The sequence below is a fragment of the Trichogramma pretiosum genome, unplaced genomic scaffold (genome assembly GCF_000599845.2).
Source record: "Trichogramma pretiosum strain Unisexual culture from Peru unplaced genomic scaffold, Tpre_2.0 scaffold27, whole genome shotgun sequence".
Classification (NCBI taxonomy): Eukaryota; Metazoa; Arthropoda; class Insecta; order Hymenoptera; family Trichogrammatidae; genus Trichogramma; species Trichogramma pretiosum.
The window spans coordinates 300,311-324,346 of NW_019641694.1; the positions used below are offsets into that span (position 1 = coordinate 300,311).

A 24,036-nucleotide genomic window follows, 5' to 3' on the forward strand; every position below is an offset into this window, starting at 1 on the left:
TTAAAACACCGAGTATTAGAAAAAAATGGGCTCAGATAAAAGATACTCAAGGAAAAATAGAAACTTTCGAAATTTAAAAAAGTTCATGATTTATCGACATCATTGTTTAATAATTTATAAATGTTTCATTTTCTATCATATGATAAAAATTAAATAAGAAATAGCATCGATAAAATATAAGAATCAACATTTTTCAGGTAAGATAATTATATAAACATAAAATTTATTGAAAATCCATCTAAAAAATTTGAGTCAATTTTCACATTAAATCATTAATGCAAATTTTAACAAAATTTTCTATGTAACAGTTCAAATTGTCGAACGAACTCACTCGTGCGTACCTAATGGACATACTTGCCAAATACTTAAAATTAACCCATATTTTCATGTCATGCTATAAATATATATAATAATAATTTTTTAAAAAAGGTTAATAACTATTTTTGGACTCAAATGTAGGAGTATAGCGGAAAGTGAAGCGAAAGAAATAATTATAAATCAATTTTGTAAAGAATTTTAAATAGATATCGCAAATAAAGTTTATTATGCACAGCAAGTAAGCGATTTTTAATTCACTGAACTAAAATTAAACAATGATCAAAGAAAATCTTCTTATAATACATAAATATTTTTTGTTACAACACGTGAATAAAATAAAATACAAAGCACAGTGAGTCTTCGATAATACAATATTTATTCAAATAAACAATCATCTTTAAAAGATTATGATGAGATTATATTCACAGATTTACTAGTAAAACTTCTTGACCAAAAAAAATTTTAATGATAAAATTTAGACAACGCAACAGATACTGACAATCTAAGAGTATTGATTTTTTGAATCTTCAAATAAAGTAAGTTCCCAATTTTGCTTCATTAAACAGTGTGTATATGGTATAATATATAAAAAATTTATATTAATTTGTGTATCTTTTAATGACGTAATTTAAACTTTATACAGGAATTAACTTTTTCAGCGATGGAACACAATTACTGTAACCATTTACATTAACATCTTAACAGTGAATGCGCATGACAAAACACACTATTCTTTTTAGAAACCAAGTGCCTAATAATAGGAGCAATTCACTTTAATAATAAATAAGTTTTAATTTAGCATAGTAGAGTTGCTTGTATATTATCTCCTCTCATCATATTTAATCGTTTCAGAAGAATTGAAAAGTGAAGCCTTTGGCATCCAAACATTTAGCAAAAAAATAAGCTACTATGCTAAATTAAAATATTCTTCACTAACATAGTACATTCAGAAAGTTTGTTTTTTGATGTTTATTAAACTATCATTCACATGAACTATGACAGAAGAACCTTTTTAGTGAATTTTTGATGATATTCAAAGCACATAACTTTATTAAACTTTATTGTCAACCATATCAACATTAATTTTGTAATAGACGTAAGGAAAATAGTCACTTTGTCCAAATCCTAAGCCTGGAATGTCAACACTCTGAAAATTGAAATGGATGCATTAATTTGGTTGAAAACTTTTTATCAATGATGTAATGATTTAATAAACAACATTACTTACATCTTGATTACCCGAAGCACTGCCTGCAGTGGCGGAGGAATCGAGATGTGCATATAATTGATTTAAAACATCTCTCAAACGCTTGGTGCTCTTTTTGTTTGGGTGTAAAAGGATAGCCTGGAAATTTACGGGCAGTCCGTATCTCAAAACGGACTCGACGAAGACTCTCAAAGCTTTTACATGAATCCAAGCGCAGAAACACTCACTGAAATTGACTTTCAACCACCGTACCAAGGGCCCGAATTGTTTCTTCTTATCAGTCACGAGTTTAGTCATTTCATTTTTACCTGAAATAAAAAAAAAAAACATTAGTATTATTTTTGATTAAAATCCATGCTTTTCTCCGAGGTTTAATAAACTTACCAGCAGCTAATTCTTCTTCATTGTACGTAAAATCGCGTACGATAAACTTCTTTTCACGAGCGTGAAGTTTGAATTCTTCGATAACCTTCTTGAATAAGGTGACAGTATAAAGACCGTATTCCTGATCTTGGGTGATGAGAACAGAACTTCTAGGTACGATCATGTCTGTCAACTTTTCATACAATGTATTCCATTCTTGAAAGCTTGCTCTGAAAATTGATTAAAAATTTTAATTTTACATAAAATGTTGTTAATATATAATAAATTATTTTTTAAGCTTACCTGGGCACGATTACGAGCAGCGTTGTTAAATATTCACTATCAAGAATGAAATGTTCTTTTTTTACAAGATCAGCTAGATTGCGAGTCAAAAGACTTCCTCTGTAAAAATCAGTGAAAGCATGAAGTACTTTTATTAAGTTTCAATTTATATTAATAATTGGCGCTTACGTTTGTTTTTTCTCCAAATTTTGCAGGCTGCCTTTTAAATTATTGTAAGTGGTCGATTTCGTTTTGAGATCGGCATCGATTTGTCCAACTTGCTTGCTTATGATGTCAGCAATGTTCCTCAATGATTGCTTGATAGGATATTTAGCCATGTCCCATTGAAAACGTGTAATATACGTAGGCAAATCACCTGTCAGATAGATAATTGGTCACTTTTCAAATATTCAATAATTTTTACTTATAAAATTAGTAAAATAAATATAACAATAAATTACTACATAATATATCTGAAAAAATGAAGCTACTTAAAAAATGTTCTCTTGCAATATATTTTCATTTTGAAAATCAAATTAGGTAAAACTGAGTGAATCAGTGCGTGTTTTATTGAATGCGTTGTAGTGTTGAAAATAATTGTATCTACGATTGGCGATGATCAAAATCAAAAAAAAAAAACAAAAATTACTTTTGTAATGTGTCCTTAAAGAAACATTCAAACATAAATAAAATCAAAATATCCAATGAAGCAAAATTTATTGCCAATACAATATTTTACTGTTGGTTATCGTTTATCCTACGAATGTAAAAAAACGTATGAGATCCATTAAAAAAAGTTTACTTCGTGTATTAAATGTATATGATTTTATCAATAAGTGAAGCAAATAATTCATGCAGTATTGCATTTTTATATCTATCTACAAAAAAAATCAAAGTAATTAATTAATGCCCAAGTTTGCGGAAATTGAAAAGTGAAATCCAAAGTGTTATACATGTTAAGATTAATCATAATAATGTTGTGTCATTTGCTTAATAAATAATTTTTAAATTGTTAAAGCATGCTACAAAATTGGTCCTTTCATGTGAAGGAGTCCCATGTACCGATCGATTTGTATATTAACTCATAATAATAAATAAATATTACATGTGTCATGTCATTGTTGTTTTCGCAATGAGTTTTTGTGTTTTTGATGGTTTTTGTGAGATGTAAGTGTATAGTCACATTGTTCACAATTTCTCATTGGAGCAATTATTCTACGGCCTGATTTTGTTCTACCTTATCGATAAGTCAACGATTTTTTTCGCGAAAAAAATTTGATTACAATATCCATTAACGGATCGAATTAGTCTCCAAATCCTAAATTTTTTCGTACAGTCTTCCTTTCATTTTTACTACGCAACTGATGTCGTGTTATTGTGTTTACCGATTCACAAAGAAAAAAGTCATTGGGATTTTTCTCGGGATTAGGGGAGCTCACCTCAAAAAAACGTTTAAATTAGCCGTCCCTGACCGGGTTGGTGCAGAAACAGCCGCATAAATACATAATCAGTCGAGTCCACCTATGTCGTGAATTCGTTTTTATTATTTGTAAATGCTATAAACCATAAATAATAATCATTACAGTATTGGTCCATCAGTTAAGTTGTTCATTGTCAGACATGAGTTTTTCTAGTCAAGTCCGTAGGAAAAGCGCATATCCCACTAAATAATATGCGATTTTGAAAGAAATCTCATATGCATACGATAAATGTGAGTTAAAGTGATTTAATACAATGTGCACTGTGCCACTCACGTGATGAGTTTTTTTTTCTTTACTATAGAATATTCACTCATGATAGTGTGAATTGTGTGTCTTTTAAACCGTAACATTATTTTGAAGTATTTTTAAAACAATCTTTTGATCATTCATATACTTTTTATTATTAAACTGGAATCAAAGAGTACGCCCATAAATAATAAATAATAAGAGGTGGGAAATCAAGACAGGATGGCTCATTTTGCGAAGTAAACATAAAATAAGACCTACTCGTTCAAATAGCGGGATAGACGGGAATAGGATGTATGATAAAAACAAAAGTAAAATACTCATAAATGTTTTTCTTTTTGATAATTACAACCAATATATTACGCAATGGCTGCCTACAACGAAAACAGAAAATTTCAGGGGGGAAAAACAAAAGACGAGCAGAAAAAAATTGCGACAAAAACGACAGGTAAACCAATAGTAAAGAAAACAAAAACACGGATTTGGTACTTGGTGTGTGATAGGACGGGTACCTGGATTAGGTAAACTGCTAGCCGCTTGCTCTTGCATATTGGCATCGGCAGTGGAAGAAGCCGTCGGCTGGCGCTGCTGCTGATCATTGTCGTCGTCCGAACTGACCGTTGCGAGCGAGGATGCGCACGACGACAATGGCTGAAGGCGTTGCTGTTGTTGCTGCTGGCGTCGACGTCGCAGCCGAAGTTGTTGGCTGTTTTTCCGACGCCGGTTCGTTGATTTTTTTAAGCAGTTTTGCTGCTGCTCGTCACCGCTGCTGCAGCTCTGAGACGAGCCAGCGGGCGAGCACGAATACGGGGGACTACAAGAGCTCGGACTTTGACGCGGCGACGGCGTCGAGGTCGCCGAGGACGAAACGCACCAGTGCGATGATTGGTAGCACGACGACGAGTCGTGAGATCCTCGCGTCTCAGCCGCGCAGATACTAATACCTGCATGCGAACTGGCACCATCCTGATGATGATGATGCTGATGTTGATGATGGTGATGGTGATGATGATGATGATGCTGATGGTGGTGCTGATGATGATGCAGATGACTGTGATGATGATGATGCTGATGATTGGGCGGACGATGAGCATGGGGCGCCTGGCAACTTTGATTACTATCGTCCGACTGATGATACTCGTGATTCTCGGACAAATGCTTAAACGACTGCTGAGGCTCATGCTGCTGACCTATGAGATTTGCCGATTCGAGACTGTCTGGTAGATCCTGCAGATGATCCTTCCAGTGGTGCGGGTGCGTGTGATGATCTCCGTCCTTGGTGCCACCGCCACTGCAGCCAGCCATTGATTTAAAACACGGCGTTACAGGTGTATTTGGCGGCGTCTCGGGACTTCGATCGGGACTCCCAGCCTCGCCGTCCAAGGACGTCTGACCTATCCATTATATACACACAGTCCAGTCCCGATTTTTTTCCATGATGCAACTTCTTACATTGGTATACGATAGTTTTGTTCTTTTTTGTTTGTTTGCTTTTTTACTCAAAACTATTGCAAGCTTTCTAATCAACACACCTGACCACAAACGTGTCAAGAAGTATAAACAAAAAAAGCTCATCATCAAGTACTTTCAGGCAAAAAAAGTAACAATTATGATTTCAAAAATGATACATAACTTATCTACAATGCGTGTTTCAAATGATCAAACAAAAATCAATGCAAGAGAGACGTATACATTTTTCGAGTTCTGGAGCACAATAAAATAAATGATTTTAAACGAATAGTTCAAACCATTGAAGAAAATACAGTTTTTAACAGCTCCTTCTTTCACAAGGACGACTGCTCCCTTGCATATAACAGAGCGTAAGATGATTCGCCAAATTAAGCGAAAACTTTAGAAAACACAAATTGAAAATTTCATAAAATATTTTTAGGTCTTATTTTAACGATTATAGAGAGTCGAATAAACGTGCAATTTTTTATTAGAAAAGTAAAGGTTTTTTGACTTCAAACCTTAAAATATTTTTGCTATATTCATAATAAAAAAGGTGTAAAAAAAACGACGACCACAATAACCCAACATACTTCAATTGCCTTATTAGACATTATCATCATTTTCATAATTAAATGCATTCGATCTACAGTAGAATTCATTTGATTGAAAATGTATCGTATATTTATACACGAATTAATACGTGTATTCTCATCTGCGTCCTCGCATTGGACAATGATTTTCTCTTATTCTTTTTTCACTAGTTAAGAATCAAAAACGTTTAATAAAGTGATGAATGAAATATGACACAAGAGTTTATGTGGTCGAGAGATGAAAAAACTACCAAAGCAGTACAACTACGCCAATAATTTTAAAAAAATGCTCAATTATTCAACAAAAAGTCTTTACAAAAGCATGTTTGTACTGATATAGTAAGCGACACGTTTGCTTAATTTTTTCTGAAAACTTTGTATCTTACGTGATTCTGAAGAGAATTTAATTCAACACACAATACGAAGAAGTGAATTTGACGAATCAGGAAAATGCAAATTCCTACTTTTTTCATGATAATTCATTCAAAAGTTCTTTTAATTGACAATTATCGATGTTAGAAGTAGTCGACTTGAAAAAACTTGATTAGAATGAAAGTATTGAAATGTAAATATTAGGAATTTCCAAAGTAAATCATAAAGATGGGTTGACGGTTTCAGTTTTTTAAATGATGTATTCGCTGACAATGAAAAAATTAATCAACTACCAGCAAAATATGACTAATCAGTTCATTGTTTCGACAACATGATAAAATTAAAAGATTAATAATTATTATTTGAAGGTAACGTTGCTAGATGTTAGAAAATACAGTTGTGATAAATAATATTATTTTAATGATCATTAGGTTCACATTTTGGGTCTAATTAGTGGTTCATATATATCGATAATTTTGATTACCCTGAAAGTTATATTGAAGAAAATAAAAAAATAAATTATCTGCTTAAACAGATTGATACGGAAACTTCGTGAAAAAATTCTAATTTAATTTTTCATGTAATAATCCTCTTCTTATGGATAAGTAATAGTACAAGTTCTGAGAACGATTTTGAAAAAAATACATTTTGATAAGAATATCTTGATTAAAATTCTACAATCTTATAAGAATAATGGTATACTTTTGAGTTATAATAATTTCCAAAAACTCACTCGTGGTTTTGGAGCTTTGCATAACGCAGACAATCGATAAAGTAGAACTTATAATGCTTAACCCTTAATTTTCAATTATATAAAATAATATTCTATTTACATCAATATGCACGAAACCATTCTCAAATATCACAAGAATACTGGGGAAATTGCAATTCATATTGTGTATTTGATAAAATAAATCATAAATAATTAGTTGGTAAGAAAGAATCACTATGTAAAGTTTTCAGAACATGTTTTATGAGAAGAGCCTTTCATAAACTACATAGGTACTCGACAGCACTTAAATTTAATCTAAATGTTGGGAAGTATTTTATTTTACTCGCCGATATTTCGTGGAAATTACGTATTATTATAAGCAGTATTCTTGTTTAGATAAAATTGATAACTATACGCATGTGATCTTGTTTATCCAGTAATGGAAATGATATATATCAATTTTAAAGCCATTAACAGAATAAAAGTAAAAATAAGTAAATATTTCTCGCATTTTCATTAATAAAATGTTATCCCGAATTCGTTCAGAATCATAAAACTGTTGCATTGTAATTAAAGGTGAGTGTTGGGTAGTACAAATTTTTTTTAATCAGGGATGAATTTCCATCAATTACAAAGGCCCTTCTCTATCTTTACATTAGACTTTAATTAATGCCAAAGGTAAAAGTTCTTTTTAAAAAATGTATTAACACTGCATGCAAAATTTACGTAGATATAAGTGTCATTTGCTTGGCTCCAACATTCTTTCTTCAAATATTTATAATTTATATCAAAATTAATTACCATTTTATGGGAAATTTCCAAATGGTAATTAGTGTTTTTGTATGATGTTGTGTAATGTAAGTCAAGTTTTAAATTGTTATAGTATTACACTATCGATCGATAGATAAAATTGCTGGGACACCCAACACAATCATTAATTGAATTTCTTAGACTATCAGAAAAAAATGTTATGAGCTGTTTTGAAATGCTACATGTAATAAGTTTATGACACAAATTTGTTGGAAAAGAATTATTTACTGTCAAAACATTAATAGTTATTAGTTTTATATTTTAGTGTTCATATTGACCAAGCATACTCTACTTGCACTAGCAAATTACTCAGTTGCTCCAAATCATCATTAATACTTTAAGTTCAAAAATAACTGCAATTACTAAATTTTAGCTTGATAATAGTTTTTTCAAGTTGTAAAAATAGTAATTAGTAATCCAGAATAAGCAAGTGCCATATTTAAATAAATTGTATGCTGCAGCAAAGAGTAATTAAATTATTTTACAGTATATAATTCTATGAAAAATATACATAATTCACATTTAATGAACAAATTTGTATCAAAGAAACATCCTTTTTTGAATTTTTAAGGTAACTCATAGTTTTTCAAATAAAGTATATCAATGAATTACCTTGAGTAATATTGAATTATGGAATTATAATGGGATAAATTTACTCACAATTATTTGCCATCAAATTTTCTTGCAGCTTGTCTCTTTGATCTTCTAAAACTTCTCCCAGGTATACAGCTACTTTTCTGGTAATTTGCTCAACATAAGTGTCTAATTTTCCAAGATCATCCGATAGACCTACTAATTGATCTAAGGTTCCAACTTTAAGGTCAGGAATATGAAATTTGTAATTATTCGACAATGAATTTTGCTTGGAAGTCAAATTGTTCATTGTTTCCCATGTTTGTTGGCAGGTTTTGTCACCTGGCGCTGAGATGAGCCAGTATTCAGTCATCTTGGATCAATTATTTGTTTGCTAAAATAAAAACATAAATTTTGCATTGAATAAAATATTTCGAAATTTCTTAAGTGTTCATTCATTTATTAAATTGTTGACTGTACATTACTTCTCTCTAAGACACTAAAACGCAGTTAAAAAGAGAGATTACTGAGAAATTTCGTATCAAAATCGACGAATCAATTGACGAGAAAATGAAAAAGCCTAAGAATATTTTTACGAATCATTCTAACAGAAAATAAACGCTCTCAACACAAGGGTGTGGTTGAAACACACAACAGCTGTGCTGTGCGTGTGATCCCTGCCTTATGTAAGTATGTATGTGTTTATACGTGTGCGAATCCACGTGACTCCCCGTTGAAGTCGACTCTGCAGTCAGAGCGTTGATAAGAGAGAAATTCATTGAAACGAAATGACGTACATAACGTTTGGAGCAGGCAGCGGGCATCGAGTGAAGTTTGCTGGCAATCGATAAGCGCGTGCGTTCTCGTGCTTCTCTCTCGCCATCTCTTTCTAACTCTGCGCGTGAGGCTCACTCGGGTAATTTGTATCTCTATATGTATGCATGTATACATGTTTCTCTGTGCTGCGCGAATACTAACGCGTATACACCACAGTCACGAGGATTCCTGTGACAGTTCTCCCTCTTACGTCCTTGACTAATAAAGCTCGATATACACACAGAACAAGGAAATGCCAAAAAGGATAGCTTTTCAGTACTATTTCGAGTACTTTTAATGAAACTTAAAAGCTCTGAAAAATGTCCCGAAGTCCTAAGTTTTAGCGTTATCCGCCTGAAAAATCACTTGTCGCTTGTGTGACAATTACGCGCAACTACTGGCGGAGAGAAAAGAGTAGCGCGAAACACCGACTTGTTCAACAGAACCAAGCTCTCAAATTATAAGTTTAAGAAAGTCATAGAACAACTCGATCGTTTATTCTTTTAATCACTACTTGGCAAAACATCTGCTTACCTGGTAAATAATACAGTGCTGAGGAGGCTAAGCTCTCTCTCTCTCTGTTTTCCGCACACTATTTCAGGACGCCTGAATGGTAATATGGTACTGCGTGCTGCACCCAAGCTACTTACACAGCTGTAAAATAGGTGGGTTTCTAACGAAAATTGACTAAAAATGTTGAATAAACAACGACACGAAGCACATCGCACTGATTAATGAAGATTATAAACGACGACTGCACACGATGGCCCGAGAAAATGGGACGAACAACACGATCGATACGCGAACTCGCTCGCCTACCGCAGACAACCCAACACTTCACTAGCAGCCCGTCAGCTGAGATACTCTTCGTCCTCACGTGAGGCGACTAGTGCTGCTACCTTGTGACTTATGACCATATTTTTTGTCGTTCTTTCGCCCAAACACACACAATCACGCCTAGGCGAAAATTCAAAATTGCATTGAAACTTTTTTCAAAATTAATTCTGATGTGCTTTTCTTCATATTTTCGGTTACATACATATCATAAATAAATAAAATTCAAAGCTCCACTGTATTGAATGATCAATTTTGGTTTTTCATGAGCTTCTCTTTAGTTTTTCAATGTAACTCAAGTAATGAATATGGCAAAAAAATAAATATTCAAGTAATTCCAGTACTTGTTAAAGTTGAGCCGGGAATTCGTACTTGCATATTAGACTGACAATAAATAATCGATGGGACGCCCCCTCAATGTCTTCAAACCCCCCGAAAAATAATTTCTGCAAAATTTCAGCTGATATGAAGAAAAAAAACCCCGTAATTTTTCATTTTCAGTCTATTGCATATGTTCACCTGTAAAGCTTTATGAATTTCACGTTTATTACGCTTGTTTATAATCGTGATACCATGTGCATTTTTTATTCAATTATAAATTAATTTTTAAATTTTCTATTCGATCAATTTGAATTATAAAATATACATTGAAATTAATGTACATTCGAATTCAACAAATTTTTTCCTTTCTTTTATTTAATTTATTTAATACATCATTCACATTTATTCTCGATGGTTGGATAGAGGTTGTAGAAAATATTCAGTTGATTTAAGTCCGAAATGGTAAAAAACTTCGACGCTAATTATCGCTCAATTAGAAATAACCAGTCTCGTTAGAAATGAAAGCATTAGCTTAAAATTTAAAACAACCGCGTTGTATCGTCGCCTTTTAAACTTTCTTTTAACACGATCATTGTAGATAGCTTTTGAATTGGGTATAAGATGTAAACATAAAATAGCGACTCTCAGACGAAACTTCCAAACCAGACGACGTATTTTTACCTATTCAGTTTGTGTAGTTATTGAAACTTGACCGATTCAGTTTTTAAAATGTTGAACATACTCAAGTTTTCGAATGTTCTCCTAAAATTTAGATGTGACATTCAAGTTGCTCATTATGCCATACCTGGTAAGGAATAATAAGATTATTAAAATTAATCATATTCCGATCCTAGCTGGAATAATGTTCATTTTTAACTTACCATTACTTTTAGGTATGGCCGGTGGAAAAGGTAAAAAAATAACTAAACCAAAGAGTGCTTCAAATGAAAAGATTAAATTACCAGTTGAAGAAGATGTAAACAAATTGTTAACACATTGCTGTGGCACGAATCTTTTGAAAGAAGGAGGTGAAGATGTTAAATTGAAACCTGACAGCGAATACCCTGATTGGTTATGGTCTATTCGAACGGGTCCTGCACCACCATTAGAAGAACTTGATCCCAATACTAAAGAATATTGGAAACGTTTGAGAAGAGAAGGAATCAAAAGGCAAAATAAACTCAAGTCATTAAGAAAGTTTTAGATAAATTTGTTCTTATTGTTACTAAAATTATTTTTAAAATAACTTTGTACTCTGTTAAATAATCTTAAAGATGTGTTAAAATATAGCTTTAACAATGACTTTTTACATTAAATCGCCCAATGTCAATTAAATAAATTTTAAACAAAACTTTGCTAAATAGTAAATGTTCAAACACACTAAATTTTCTATAATTCAACAATTTTATAACTTAGTTGAATTATAAACAAGGAAAACAACAAGCCAGTGAGTATTCAAATAATTGTATATTTATAAATCATTTAAATATATTTAATCTTTGTTTATAATTTTTTGTTGTTTTGGTAAAAAAACATTGAGATAAAAGATGTTATGTATTCAATAATTATAACTATACAGACAATTCTCTTTCAATATCAAAAGTAACTTGAATCACGTTTTTTAATTATAAAGTGCATATAGATTTAAGCATTCTTGCTGCTTAATAACTTTTATACACGTGAATAAAAATAGTTTTGATATTTATTTTTTAAATAGTGTATGACAATTAAAACTAAACATTTAATTGTACTGATTATTCTTTTGTGATGTTATTAAGATGTCAACACCTGTAAGAGTGACACTATTTGACAATTCAATATGTTTGCAGAGTTCAGCTAAATAAATTTTGCATTTTAGATGAATTTTGATGCAAGACTTTTGACTGTCAACCAAGAAGTTCAAATCCTTCATCTGATGAATTTCGCATAACTGTAATTGATAAAGAATTATATAAGATTATATGTAGTCTAAGACAAAAAACTAGCATAATATTCTAGAGAAATTCATACATGCAGATGCTGCAGCACTTTGCTCCTCTGTAGTTTCAGCCGAAGACCAATTGGCTGGTTTTTCAGCACAAATTTCAAAAAGAGGCTGTTTTTCATTTTGAATCAGTTCCTCTTTCATAAGCTTGCAGAGATTTTGGAATTCAAGTTCATTAGCACAGAAAAAACACTGAAAGTTTACGTAAGCATACATAAAATTGGCATCGTTTAATTAAATTAAATATTTTACTAACAAGAGCTACTGAAGGATCCATTTCTGAAATTGGTATTTTGGTGGCAGTTTTACAGTGATAAGTTGTATCAATGTTTGGATCGTAATCATCCGAGGTTTGATCAGTACTTCCGTATCTTTGAGTAGTATGAGGATCAAGAAAGATCACTTCATCTCCTGGAATATTGTAAAGAATGAAATTATTTATTTAAATGAAGGAATTTAAAAAATAAAGATAAAGTTATGGCTTCTATCAAAGATTTAAAAAATAAAATTGCTTACCAACATAGCCAATGAAATATAGAGCATGACTTGGTTTTCCTCCAATAAGTCCAAGTGATTGAGGAAATTGGAATGAAGTCTAAAAAAGTATTTAATTTAAAAATCTCGTTCATTAAAACTTTCTCAAAACAAAAAAATCATACTTTAAGGCCACTTATGTAGATAGGATTAATTTCATTTAATCCCAATCTTAATGGTATCAGTAGCAGTAATGGTTTCCATTGGCTAGGTGCTTTTAATGGTACATCGCCGTCGACCTCAGCTGTAGATGCGCTTTCGACTCTACATTGCCTTACTATAATAAAACCGCAATTTTACTTAATTTTTTTATTAACTTTCTAACTCAAATTTTTTTTCTTAACTCCAATTTTTTTTCAGATATTATTATTTGTACACAAAATATACTTACTGACATCATTAACAATTAACGCATTGTCTAAAGCAACGTGGATTGTTAGTGCACTCCAGTCATCAAATACGACTAGTTTTCTGAAATTCAAAATTTACAGATGCATTAATTGATTATTTTTAATATTTTATGAACTTTATTTCGAAATTTTTCTACGAAATCTTTTATTAAGTTTTTAAAGGCTTAATGACATTTTAATTATTTACAACTTTTTTTTGATAATTAACTTCAACAAAATAATCAATATCTTTTATTTTTCATTAATTAGAATACTCTTTCAAATTGATTTTCGAATCTTACAATAATTTACCTACTTTAAAACTTGAGCTATTGTGTTTGGACCAAACCATTCTCCAACAGTTTTGCCTTCTGATGCACCTGTTAATGCTATTTGGTGTATCGAATAAGGAGCTGCTCGTCGATCCTCAAAGCTTTTTAATATTTTGTAGTAAGTGCTATTTTTAGTTTCTGGTGTCCATCTCCAACTTCTACCTGTAAATATTTAATTTTGGTAAATATATTTTATATCATAGTCAATAATAAAAATAGTAATAGAAATTAAGCTTCATTTTATACTTATATATTCTATTTGAAAAGTCTTAATAAGAAATTTGCATTCTTAAATTGTAATAAATAATAAACATACCTAAGTGTAATGAAACAAGAGCTTGACCTAATACCATTTGACCACATCTAAGCATACAGCCCCATCCCTTATCCGATGTAAATGAGGATCCAAAACCACCAATCGGTACAAATCCTTTTCGATAAGTGAACCATAATCTAGATTTAATATCATTACGAATCTCATCAATATCTGCAAAATATTAAAAAAAATTGGTTTTTTCATTTACAAGTTATGTTTTGTGTATAAAAATAAAATTAACCTTTCTTAGAATTATACTTGGTACCCAAGATCCAAACATAAGCTTCTGCCTGAGGTAATCCATCTGATTCATCAGTTGAATTTAAAGTGAATAAGTTATCCATAACAGATATTCTACTATACAATAATTCTGGCAATCCTATAAGAGTCTCATATGGAAAAAGTCCATTCGAACCCTAAAAGCAAATTGAAACATTACCAGATCAATGACACATCAGAAAATACATTTGCTTGATATGCAATATTTACTTTGGTGAATCGAGAAAACATTGAATAAAAATGTGAGCTTGAACACAGGTCAAGTCGCAAATGTACGAGAATCGTTCGTTAGGGCAAATAAATGCATAGCAAAAAATGATTTAATTATCGAGTGACCACAGGTGAACTTTTCACAGACTCAGAGAGATTCAATGAATATTCGAGTGCGCAATTTATTTTTATTTTTTTCGTCGCGAATTTCTCTCTATTTGACACGACGCATCGGCTGCTTGAGAGTTTTCACTTTGCTAGCCATTGTTCACTTTATGATATACACAGAGTACTATATATATTGCGCTACGCGACGACAGCTGATTATCCCTCAAACAGATCGAGAATTTGAATTGTTTATTTAAAATAGAACTCTCGAACCGCATGTACCGTTTACATTTTCTTCTTTTTCTCGCACAAAAACACGTAACAATCTGCGCTGCTGCTCGCTTCGATATATGGCCTTTTACAACTTAAGTAATCAGACCCGCATTATTAATATCAAAGCTCGCAAATATATAGGAGTACGAGGTATATCGACTGGCAATACATTGAGCACAATAACAGTGTCTCAATACTTATTGAATGAGCGATGGGAGACGGAGTCGACGATCCACGCGTGGTAAATATGTACTGTCGAGCTGTGTTGGCTTATGCCATTGTGGGACTCTGGCAGGATGGCAGAAATGTTATGACTTGTGTGCCCAAGACAGTCATTCATGCCTTTTCTACAATATCATTTTGGCGCGAGCATTCATTTCTGCAACATTTGCTGCAGACTTGAGCAGAATTTAAGCCCCCGCAGGAATGTATGTACGTGAGCGAGCTTGCAGGCGCCTTGACGCGTAGCATCACTCGGCGCTTCTGTGCATACGATGTGGCAGTGGTGAATAGTGGCATCTTTTATTATCGCAACATTCGCTCCGATTGCGTCGCTGCACGGCGCGCGGATGACGATTGCAGATCGCTGCCAAAGCTCGTTCGCGCGAGAGCCATTTTTCATTGCGTTCCTTTTATAAATATTCAACTGGGGACTCATTGTAGACGATACTTTTGCGTGCTTACGTAGAAGTAGGTGTATAAAGTAGTTGGTACTAACGGGCCTGCCAGAGGCACCCGAGAGAGACAGAGACAGGCAGAAAAGAGGAGTGATTATATTGTTGTCATCGCCGGCAGTTGTTTGCAATTGCATGAAGATGGCGGCTGCTGGAGACGTCATGATCCCCGATCAGGAAAAAGTCAGGATAGTTTCAAATTTTATTCTTCACTCGCCTCCTGGTGAATTTAACGAGGTCTTCAACGACGTGCGCGCACTGCTCAACAATGACAATCTGCTCAAAGAAGGTGCATCTGGTGCTTTTGCCTCCTACAACAAAGATCAGCTCATGTCCGTGAAGGTGTGCTTATTATACTTTGCTGCTCTGCGGCTGTTTAATTTTTTATCATTACAATCTACAACAGTACCACCGCCTTATTAGTCACTCGCTGCGCGCTCTCCTCCGACTGTCTTTTAGTTTGTTGTGGTCCCAATGTATCATATTTATTATGATCATGACTAATGCTATGACAAATTCATAAAAATACACTGCTCTCCAAAATATTTACCTCTTTAGCAATGGGCATTTATTTGAATTATTATTTCAGATTGAAGGTAGTGACTATCCAGTTCTTATAACAGAATATAATGACTTGGGTAATCAACGATTTTATGATCCAAGAAGCAAACAAAGTTTCAAATATGACCATTTAAGAAAAGAAGCTCAGGATTATGAACCATATGAGCAAGATCCAGCATTGGAACTATGGCGGAGTGCTTTACAAGATGAAATTGTTACTTACACACAAAATCATTATAGACATGGTGCTTGCTCTGTTTTTGCTAAAAGTCAAGGCGGTAAGATTAAAAATCATTTCAAAACCTAGACTCAAATAATATGATATTTAGTTTTAAGTAGGATTATCTGTGCATAGTGCTATTATATAAATATAATGAAAACCATTATTTATCACTATCTTTACAGAGAGTATAGCTCTTATTGCCTGCATAGAAGATCATCAATTTCAACCTAAAAACTTTTGGAATGGGCGCTGGCGTTCTGTATGGACTGTAAATTTCAATACAAACTCTAGTATTGCAGAATTGAAGGGGAGCTTGAAAGTTCAGGTTCATTATTATGAAGATGGTAATGTGCAATTAGTTAGCAGCAAAGAAGTGAAAGAAAGCTTGCCTATATCTTCGGAAAAACAAACTGCAAAAGAATTTATTAAATTTGTGCAAGACGCTGAAAATGACTATCAAACTGCTATATCTGAAAATTATCAAACTATGTCTGACACTACATTTAAGGCACTGAGAAGGCAATTACCTGTTATGAGAACAAAAATTGATTGGAATAAGATTGTATCATACAGTATTGGAAAAGAGCTCAAAAGTCAATAGTTTTTAAAAAATTTTAAAGTTATTAGAAAATATCTTAACAATTGTAAGAAAATTTATGTCATTCTACAAATAAATTGATTTATACAAGAGGCTTAAGTTGTATTGAAAACATTTTTTTATTTTATTAAACAAAAAAATTATTTTTATGAATTCATTAAATTTTTGTGTTTGTTATTTTCCTTGTTTTTCACGTTTTTTCGTCACTTAGTCCGCGCAGAGTAGGTAACAGTTTTTTTTTGGGGCATTTAGAGGCAATTTGTACCTTGCCGACGTCAGGGTTTGCAGTTTCGATCTATGTATATGTGCGTGTGTTTGTATACATGTATGTATACATTGATCAGCGTATGTAGCCGAGCTCACACTTATTCAACGATTTGACGTCATTCTTATAGATATACCTGAAAACTGGATTGTAGACCCTTGCTCGAGCATGCCATCTCACCTGCACCTAAGCAAGTATACAATCTGAAATTCCTTTGCGCACTGGTTCTGGGCGCAACGATGATCTTGAAAATGAAGATACAAAGCTGCATGCGATTTCTGAAGTTTCCCGAGCAAATTTGTATCGGGCATTAGGTGGAAAAGTTGGAGGGAAAGAAGCAAAAGATTGATAAGTCAATAACTGGTGCGAGCATCAGCGATGTAATGAGGCAAACGTCGAAGCTTGAGCTCCGAATTTCAAGTTCAACGCTTCGCGTCCGCAATCGCTCGTGAGCTGCTGTCTATGCATGTGTGGCACCGTGCGTGCGAATTGCGATCGTGTGTTGTTGCGAGTCAGGTTCATGACTGTAAGTCAGACAGCGTCAATAGTCAATTACGTTTCCGCCATCGACGTGGATAGTTATTGTTGACAAACGTACTGCTGCTGCTGCTGCACAGGCCTTTGAACCGTATATGTTAATATACGTGTTACGACGCGTCGAGGATAAGTTCAACGAAATCATTATACATAGTGCTGCTACTTATCGTGCGCGCCAACGTGTACAATCGTGTCCGCAGCTCTGTCTATAAATTGTGTACAACTACATCAGAATAAGATGACATTTGGACTGCGAATTTTCGCAAAAGAGAGAGACAGAGTGAATATATAAGTGTGTGTCTCTGCCCCCGAGCTGCTGCTGCTGCTGCTGCTGCTGCGAATCGCATTGCAGAAGTGGCCTTGAAAACATTCACGCACGTCACAGTCATGAATATATACATACACGCGTACACTTACATGCAGCAACATTAAAGATACATTTTACTCGCACTTATCTTTGCCTTCCCTCCAGTGTACGTGTAGCATCATAATAACAACAAATACCTACTAGCCTACTGCCACTCGAGAGAGAGAGAAGAAGAGAGAGAGACAGCACAAATAAGCGCTATGTTACAGACATGGCCTACTGTATAATGAACTCTATTTTAAAGTTCATCTGCAGATAGTGCGTGATGATAATTGTACACATGCCAGTGGCACAAGTCGTGTAAGCTGTGGTCTAAAGTTTGTCTAGTGTGTAGCCACAACCGAGTCTTAAGCTTATCAATCGCGTTATCATGTGCTTTTACTAGACGCAAAATTTGACTTTCTTCAGGTGCTACGAAACACGTAACTTTTGCCTGTGAGATCGTTGTCGCTTCATCTGATCGAAAAAGTGACAGTATGTTATTTTTTGCTCAAGCTCAACTGTTCGATCGACTCTGAGTGAAGTAATAAACAATAGAAAGTGCGTGGCGGATACAGTACAAAAACATTCACAAAAAGGACTTCAGAATTATTTTGTGTTGGAATCGTTGGGAATTGCAAATTAATATTTTATAATGCCTTTGGCCAAGCAGCCTGACTGCTGTTTCTCGGTGCATCATACGAGTGCTGCTGCTAGCTTCTCAAACGCGACGCAGCTTATTGACAAATCCAATGCCCGGTGGAAAGATTGATTTGCGGTGACGGCCGAGATTAATTTGGGCTACGTTTGAGCCACCTACCTTTAGGATAGTATAGTTTTAGCAGGCACCAACTGTGTTGTTGTCATAATTTTTATCAAAACACAGATTATGGATTCTTCTGATAGAGGTTAGTATTGCTGTTAGTGAACTTCATGAACTTTGAATGCATACGAAAAAGCTCACTTTACTTTAAACTTAGACTCGACGGAATAATAACATTTTTCGATTTCTTAATGCTTTTTTGGCCATTTTTTTTTAATTTTTCAATGGATTTAAAATTTTATTCATTACATCAGGAAGTGGACTTATCCAATGTTTACCTTGAAATTTTTTTCTTATAATTTGAAATCAAAATATAAATAAACCTAAATTTATTCAGTTTTATTTAATCACAATTTATCTCTAACCAGGATAAAATGAATTTTTCCTGCCTAGGTTCAAGTTTAGATAATAGTGGCATATCCGTATCATCTGTAGGTCCTCAAAGTCCTATGGATATAAAGCCGGATGCCATCAATTTAATGAATTCAGACACATACAGTCCTCCTAGTTCCAATAGTCCAGGGTAAAAAACTTATTACTTTTATTAACTTGTTTATAATGATTGTGAAATTCATTATTTTGTTATTTTAAAATAGGACTTTGAACTTGGGTTGCTCCAGCAATATGATTGGTACGTCACCAAATTCACAAAACAAAACAAATGTTGCATCTACTTACCCTCCCAATCACCCTCTTTCTGGGAGTAAACATTTGTGTTCAATATGTGGGGATCGTGCAAGTGGAAAACATTACGGTGTTTACAGGTAAAAAATCAACTAATTATATTAAAAAACTCATAAGCTTATTTTTACTAATTAATTTTTTTTTCTTTAATTTCAGCTGTGAAGGTTGCAAAGGATTTTTCAAAAGGACTGTCAGAAAAGATTTAACTTATGCATGTAGAGAAGAAAGACGATGTTTAATTGATAAGCGTCAAAGAAATCGTTGTCAATATTGTCGATATCAAAAATGTCTAACTATGGGTATGAAAAGAGAGGCTGTGCAAGAAGAACGACAACGCACCAAAGAACGTGAACGTGAAACAACAACTTCAAATAATTCCACAGGAGCTGAACCTGAAACTTGCACAAGCAGCTCTCATTATGTTGTAACAATTGAACGACTTTTGGAAGCAGAAAAACGTTATGAATACTTAGTAGAAAATCAAGCCAACTACGAAGTGTCTCAAAAAATCCAAGATAGTAAAAAAGTTAAGCATATGGTGGAATGGGCCACGCGATTACCTCATTTCACAGAATTGTCTCCTGAAGATCAAGTATTACTACTTCGTGATGGATGGAATGAATTACTTATTGCCTCATTTGCTTATCGCTCTATGGATATTGATGATGGTATAAGATTTTCCGCTAATTCGTTAGTACACAAAAACCAGGCTATTCAAGCGGGTGTTGGAGCAATTTTTGAACGTGTTTTAAATGAATTAGTTTATAAATTTAGAACTATGAAAATGGACAGAACAGAATTAGGCTGCCTTAAAGCAATTATTCTTTTTAATCCAGAAGTGCGTGGGTTGAGAGTATCATCAGAAGTTGATTTATTGAGAGAAAAAGTATATGGCGTTTTAGATGACTATGTTCAAAAACATCGCCCTGATGAACCAGGACGATTTGCTAAACTATTACTACGGCTCCCTTGCTTGAGGTCGATAGGACTTAAATGTATTGAACACTACTACTTTTTTCACCTTCATCCTGCGGGGGATGTCGCTCTGGATCACCTTCTCACAGATTCGTTGAATACTAATCCTGATTCTTAGTATCGATTAAATATAATGTTCCAGTTGATTTAAATGCTTCGGGTACTTGGTAAGTTTGAGTTGTATGAAGAAAACGTGGTTAATCAGTAAAGTAAAATTTACGTTCGCGAAAACGTAAATATTTTTACTATTATAAGTATCAGTCCCGTCCTTTTTGTTTGCTCTCTTTGACTTGAAACAAAAATTTTAAATATGCATTTGTTCTCAAAATCTTCAGGAATTAAATCTATTAAACATTTAAAATAGAGTTCTTGACTATTTAAAAAGAAAATACTACTGCCTTCTCGGTTTTTAATGTAGGGTGAGTTTTTATTATGCTTTCTTATAAAAAATAATAGCATTCTTTTAACTTACAGATCTTTTTTCACTTTGATCATCTCTGAACCTGTTTATAGAAATTTTATTACTAATGTTTGTTAAAGGCAAGCAATTAATTTTTGAGACAATTATTTTATAACCGATGATTATAGCCGAAGATCGTTCGTTTGTATGCAGTTTAAGCATGCTTTAAATATCATTGTTAAAGTATAATTACTTTTTTTTCTACAAATATTATTTTTCATTATTTTTTGTTTTTATGAGTCGAGATGCGATGAAATTAAGCCGTGTTATTTTTATTGATAACGGTAATGATAAAACTATATGTACGTTTTTATTAGTGTGATGTTCGTTACTACTTACACTCACACACATATATAATTATATATATATAAAAATATAAATTATAAATGTATACATATAGATGAATCTATTCTAGCTATTTATATATTTCTCTATAACATAGAGGGAATCTTTCCTGATTATAACGATTTAAATCATGACAAAAAAGATGTAAAGAACATTAATTAATTTATAGTAAATTGTTTACTAACGCAAAGATTCCCCGAAAAATTGGATAAATTGAGATAAATTATTAAAATTTTAATCATGGCAATTGATTTTTCTTTATAAATATATCATTGTTAAAAAAATATACATTGTTAAATAAATATTAACATAGATTATATAAACATTTAAGCCTACTGAACTATTATAATTTTAAACGTACAAAAATACATGAGCCTTCAGAAGATTATCATCACATTTTGTATTACATTATTACTTTGTAAACTACTTATAAATAAGTTCATGTTCAGTAGAATGAAAAATTAACTATCTAACAGATGGTATTTAAATAAAGATGACTATTCATGCATAATAAATTGATAATATTTTTAATGATTACCTTTATTATCAAATAATTGATGATTACAGCAATTCTGCAGTAAAAAAATATCAAATTCATTTTTTCATATTTACATTTATACAAATAGATGTTCTTAAACATTCTTTCTTTCTCTTTTAAATTTACTCATAGGCCTTGTGGCATTCTTGTTTTCACTTTTTTGACTCGTTTCACGTATATCATGGACAATCTAAGAAAATTTATATTTGTGAAAAAATTATAAATTTTAGGCATAATTTTATTAATTATTGAAGTTTTCAAAAATTCTTACCTCTGAATATATTGATCTACTTTCATTTGTATCTGGTAACTGATGGTTATCAGGTAGACTAACAGATTTATTTATTGATGTGTTATTAGAATTTGACTTCTTTAAAATAGAGACTGGCATACTGAATACATTAAATATGTCTTTGGGACTATCAATTTTATTGGGATTATTTTCGAATACTGGTGCCTTTGACGAATGTTTAAAGTGTATTTTAATACCATGATCTGTATCATAACTGTCATCGCAATAATTCTTCTTTTCTTTATCGACTATAATTGTTGCTTTATTTTCTTTATTACTGAGTATTGATTCATTCTTTTGTAAGATTTCTCCTTGTGTTTCTGGTTGTCTATTATCTGTTTTAATAATATTTTTTATTTCATCATCATCAAGCTTATCAATTTTTTTCTCAATAATTTGATTATCATTATTCCTGAAAACACAATCAAGCATATTATTTATAAGTTATATCATGTATCATAATTATAAATTGACAACAATAATTAAATTTTACATTTCTTTTCCTTCTAGAATTAATTCTTCCAATTCTAGTTCATCTAGCCTTTTGTTAATTTCATCATCTGATAAAACATTCTGTGTTTGAGGAGTTTTGGAATGTCCTTGCATTCTAACTTTGTGTTCAGCTAAAAAAATAGGTTGCATTATAACTTACTTCAAGTAAAACATCTTATAAATATTAAATAATTTACCTTTCCACTTTTCTAAGGATTCTTCATCCCAATATTCTTCAATTGGGGCACCTTGATCAAAATTTTCTTCACCTTGTGATTCCATAGCTCCAGATTCTGCTGCCAGGGACAACTGCTTTTTTAAAGATTCATTTTGTTTTTCAAAATCTTTTAAAGCATCAACAGCACCTTCAAAATTAATTCAAAGTGATTTAAAAAAAAACTTTTAAGCATCAATGATAAGAGAATAATTATGCAATAAAATTATTTAAAACACATACGTTTGATTTTCCTTTGAATTAATTCTATAGTTTGTTTTTGGCTGTATTTTCCAAAGTACTCATCACCAAGTAAAGCAAGAAGTTCATTTGTATGAGTTAATTTTCCTTTAAAAAAAGCTAATTTTCCCATAGGAACCAGACAATCAACGGACAGTTCATTACCAAATTGTTGTAAATTTTTTATAACTTCTTGGTGGCTTGCTATGTATTGATTCAAGTTATGAATATGTCGTTCATTTTCTTGAATATTCTAATAAAAAGAGTTTATTTATTTTAGTAAAACTTTATTTATATTATAAATTATATTATAGTAAACGAGTAAAATTACCTTGTGAAACATTTGCTGAAGTAAAAAATCTTTATACTTTGTAATATCTTGCGCACTCATGATTATTTAGGTAAAATCAAATTGAAATAAGAGCAATATTTACAATTCCACAATCAAGTTGACGTAATCAGGTTATGATCGGTCTACTGACAGCGAATCAGTCGCCGCGTGCACCAGTTGCTTGTGCTTCGTTAGGGACATTTAAATTGTGGTGCTGCAGCACTATTTCGTGCACATGGATTGGATATGCCTAGTGCCTATGTGCAGTGATATACACAAATACAGCGTAGTGGGGGTCACCTGTTATGTGTAGCATATGCGTCAATAATAACAATAGTAGACGGTCAATCATAGGCAAAGCCCCTACTTCACTGGAATTAGGCTTTCTAATTGTTACCGAATTTAACGATACCGACTGCATCATTACTGTGCACTACCCCTAATGGTCGTGTACTTACAGAAGCACCTTATTCGTTGGTCATGATGGCAAAATATGAGCTTTTAACTATAAAATATTCTTTTTATCGGATCTTTGAAAGAATTGAAAGTTCATGAACGTTTTCGAATTTCGTTGAAAAATTCTATCAATATTGAGGCTTATGTGCTAAGATAAAATTATCATTCAACAACGTAGAG

General features: G+C 32.6%; 7 protein-coding genes across 11 annotated transcripts; 3 read left to right on the forward strand and 4 right to left on the reverse strand.

The window, feature by feature from the left end:
* Window positions 1-521: 521 nt before the first annotated feature.
* LOC106648031 (V-type proton ATPase subunit C) lies at window positions 522-10,084 on the reverse strand. 3 transcript variants are annotated; one of them, XM_014364667.2, is made up of 7 exons: window positions 9,757-10,084; window positions 8,494-8,800; window positions 2,360-2,546; window positions 2,192-2,290; window positions 1,910-2,118; window positions 1,547-1,833; window positions 522-1,465 (listed from the first exon to the last, which is right to left on the reverse strand). In XM_014364667.2, exons 2-7 carry the CDS (start codon window positions 8,777-8,779, stop codon window positions 1,370-1,372), a joined length of 1,164 nt encoding a protein of 387 aa, XP_014220153.1. In that variant the 5' UTR covers window positions 8,780-8,800; window positions 9,757-10,084; the 3' UTR covers window positions 522-1,369. The 3 variants fall into 3 exon arrangements, with proteins under 3 accessions (XP_014220153.1, XP_023317703.1, XP_014220154.1); XM_023461935.1 differs by lacking the exon at window positions 9,757-10,084 and adding an exon at window positions 8,892-9,050; XM_014364668.2 differs by lacking the exon at window positions 9,757-10,084 and adding an exon at window positions 8,887-9,049.
* Window positions 2,672-8,472, reverse strand: LOC111694317 (glucose transporter type 1-like). Its single transcript, XM_023461936.1, has 2 exons — window positions 4,410-8,472; window positions 2,672-3,691 (listed from the first exon to the last, which is right to left on the reverse strand). Exons 1-2 carry the CDS (start codon window positions 5,200-5,202, stop codon window positions 3,678-3,680), a joined length of 807 nt encoding a protein of 268 aa, XP_023317704.1. The 5' UTR covers window positions 5,203-8,472; the 3' UTR covers window positions 2,672-3,677.
* Window positions 10,085-10,924: 840 nt separating the features above from the next.
* Window positions 10,925-11,831, forward strand: LOC106660360 (39S ribosomal protein L54, mitochondrial). The gene is made up of 2 exons (XM_014383296.2): window positions 10,925-11,185; window positions 11,271-11,831. Exons 1-2 carry the CDS (start codon window positions 11,107-11,109, stop codon window positions 11,579-11,581), a joined length of 390 nt encoding a protein of 129 aa, XP_014238782.1. The 5' UTR covers window positions 10,925-11,106; the 3' UTR covers window positions 11,582-11,831.
* A 193-nt stretch (window positions 11,832-12,024) lies between these two features.
* On the reverse strand, window positions 12,025-15,200 carry LOC106660358 (cysteine protease ATG4A-like). Of its 2 annotated transcripts, none has more exons than XM_014383294.2 (10): window positions 14,422-15,200; window positions 14,174-14,348; window positions 13,933-14,103; window positions 13,601-13,778; window positions 13,287-13,366; window positions 13,021-13,172; window positions 12,878-12,956; window positions 12,618-12,772; window positions 12,388-12,553; window positions 12,025-12,307 (listed from the first exon to the last, which is right to left on the reverse strand). In XM_014383294.2, the coding sequence occupies exons 1-10, from the start codon at window positions 14,440-14,442 to the stop codon at window positions 12,264-12,266; spliced, it is 1,221 nt and encodes a 406-aa protein (XP_014238780.1). In that variant the 5' UTR covers window positions 14,443-15,200; the 3' UTR covers window positions 12,025-12,263. The 2 variants fall into 2 exon arrangements, with proteins under 2 accessions (XP_014238780.1, XP_023317735.1); XM_023461967.1 differs by having other exon boundaries at window positions 12,027-12,307; window positions 14,812-15,200.
* Window positions 15,201-15,419: 219 nt separating this feature from the next.
* On the forward strand, window positions 15,420-16,928 carry LOC106660359 (F-actin-capping protein subunit alpha). The gene is made up of 3 exons (XM_014383295.2): window positions 15,420-15,818; window positions 16,066-16,315; window positions 16,443-16,928. Exons 1-3 carry the CDS (start codon window positions 15,612-15,614, stop codon window positions 16,859-16,861), a joined length of 876 nt encoding a protein of 291 aa, XP_014238781.1. The 5' UTR covers window positions 15,420-15,611; the 3' UTR covers window positions 16,862-16,928.
* A 129-nt stretch (window positions 16,929-17,057) lies between these two features.
* On the forward strand, window positions 17,058-21,159 carry LOC106648010 (retinoic acid receptor RXR-alpha-B). Of its 2 annotated transcripts, none has more exons than XM_014364627.2 (4): window positions 17,058-18,914; window positions 19,198-19,352; window positions 19,426-19,593; window positions 19,670-21,159. In XM_014364627.2, the coding sequence occupies exons 2-4, from the start codon at window positions 19,204-19,206 to the stop codon at window positions 20,604-20,606; spliced, it is 1,254 nt and encodes a 417-aa protein (XP_014220113.1). In that variant the 5' UTR covers window positions 17,058-18,914; window positions 19,198-19,203; the 3' UTR covers window positions 20,607-21,159. The 2 variants fall into 2 exon arrangements, with proteins under 2 accessions (XP_014220113.1, XP_014220112.1); XM_014364626.2 differs by having other exon boundaries at window positions 17,059-18,914; window positions 19,223-19,352.
* A 698-nt stretch (window positions 21,160-21,857) lies between these two features.
* LOC106660291 (RNA polymerase II subunit 5-mediating protein homolog) lies at window positions 21,858-23,696 on the reverse strand. The gene is made up of 6 exons (XM_014383222.2): window positions 23,401-23,696; window positions 23,073-23,322; window positions 22,813-22,980; window positions 22,617-22,746; window positions 22,103-22,535; window positions 21,858-22,021 (listed from the first exon to the last, which is right to left on the reverse strand). The coding sequence occupies exons 1-6, from the start codon at window positions 23,458-23,460 to the stop codon at window positions 21,926-21,928; spliced, it is 1,137 nt and encodes a 378-aa protein (XP_014238708.1). The 5' UTR covers window positions 23,461-23,696; the 3' UTR covers window positions 21,858-21,925.
* Window positions 23,697-24,036: the final 340 nt, after the last annotated feature.

What these genes read in the sequence shown, in the direction of transcription:
- LOC111694317 (XM_023461936.1), bottom strand. Translation starts at nt 5,202, where the DNA reads ATGGCTGGCTGCAGTGGCGGTGGCACCAAGGACGGAGATCATCACACG.
- LOC106648031 (XM_014364667.2), bottom strand. Translation starts at nt 8,779, where the DNA reads ATGACTGAATACTGGCTCATCTCAGCGCCAGGTGACAAAACCTGCCAA. An exon ending in CTGCTCGTAATCGTGCCCAG is followed by an intron (nt 2,119 to 2,191) that starts GTAAGCTTAAAA and finishes ATCAATTTTCAG; the next exon opens with AGCAAGCTTTCAAGAATGGA. An exon ending in GTGCTTCGGGTAATCAAGAT is followed by an intron (nt 1,466 to 1,546) that starts GTAAGTAATGTT and finishes TTCAATTTTCAG; the next exon opens with AGTGTTGACATTCCAGGCTT.
- LOC106660360 (XM_014383296.2), top strand. Translation starts at nt 11,107, where the DNA reads ATGTTGAACATACTCAAGTTTTCGAATGTTCTCCTAAAATTTAGATGT. An exon ending in TGCTCATTATGCCATACCTG is followed by an intron (nt 11,186 to 11,270) that starts GTAAGGAATAAT and finishes CATTACTTTTAG; the next exon opens with GTATGGCCGGTGGAAAAGGT.
- LOC106660358 (XM_014383294.2), bottom strand. Translation starts at nt 14,442, where the DNA reads ATGTTTTCTCGATTCACCAAA. An exon ending in CAAGTATAATTCTAAGAAAG is followed by an intron (nt 14,104 to 14,173) that starts GTTAATTTTATT and finishes AATATTTTGCAG; the next exon opens with ATATTGATGAGATTCGTAAT. An exon ending in TCTACATAAGTGGCCTTAAA is followed by an intron (nt 12,957 to 13,020) that starts GTATGATTTTTT and finishes ATACTTTTTTAG; the next exon opens with ACTTCATTCCAATTTCCTCA.
- LOC106660359 (XM_014383295.2), top strand. Translation starts at nt 15,612, where the DNA reads ATGAAGATGGCGGCTGCTGGAGACGTCATGATCCCCGATCAGGAAAAA. An exon ending in ATCAGCTCATGTCCGTGAAG is followed by an intron (nt 15,819 to 16,065) that starts GTGTGCTTATTA and finishes TTATTATTTCAG; the next exon opens with ATTGAAGGTAGTGACTATCC. An exon ending in TTTTGCTAAAAGTCAAGGCG is followed by an intron (nt 16,316 to 16,442) that starts GTAAGATTAAAA and finishes CTATCTTTACAG; the next exon opens with AGAGTATAGCTCTTATTGCC.
- LOC106648010 (XM_014364627.2), top strand. Translation starts at nt 19,204, where the DNA reads ATGAATTTTTCCTGCCTAGGTTCAAGTTTAGATAATAGTGGCATATCC. An exon ending in CCTAGTTCCAATAGTCCAGG is followed by an intron (nt 19,353 to 19,425) that starts GTAAAAAACTTA and finishes ATTTTAAAATAG; the next exon opens with GACTTTGAACTTGGGTTGCT. An exon ending in AAACATTACGGTGTTTACAG is followed by an intron (nt 19,594 to 19,669) that starts GTAAAAAATCAA and finishes CTTTAATTTCAG; the next exon opens with CTGTGAAGGTTGCAAAGGAT.
- LOC106660291 (XM_014383222.2), bottom strand. Translation starts at nt 23,460, where the DNA reads ATGAGTGCGCAAGATATTACAAAGTATAAAGATTTTTTACTTCAGCAA. An exon ending in AATTCAAAGGAAAATCAAAC is followed by an intron (nt 22,981 to 23,072) that starts GTATGTGTTTTA and finishes TTAATTTTGAAG; the next exon opens with GTGCTGTTGATGCTTTAAAA. An exon ending in GTAGATCAATATATTCAGAG is followed by an intron (nt 22,022 to 22,102) that starts GTAAGAATTTTT and finishes AAATTTTCTTAG; the next exon opens with ATTGTCCATGATATACGTGA.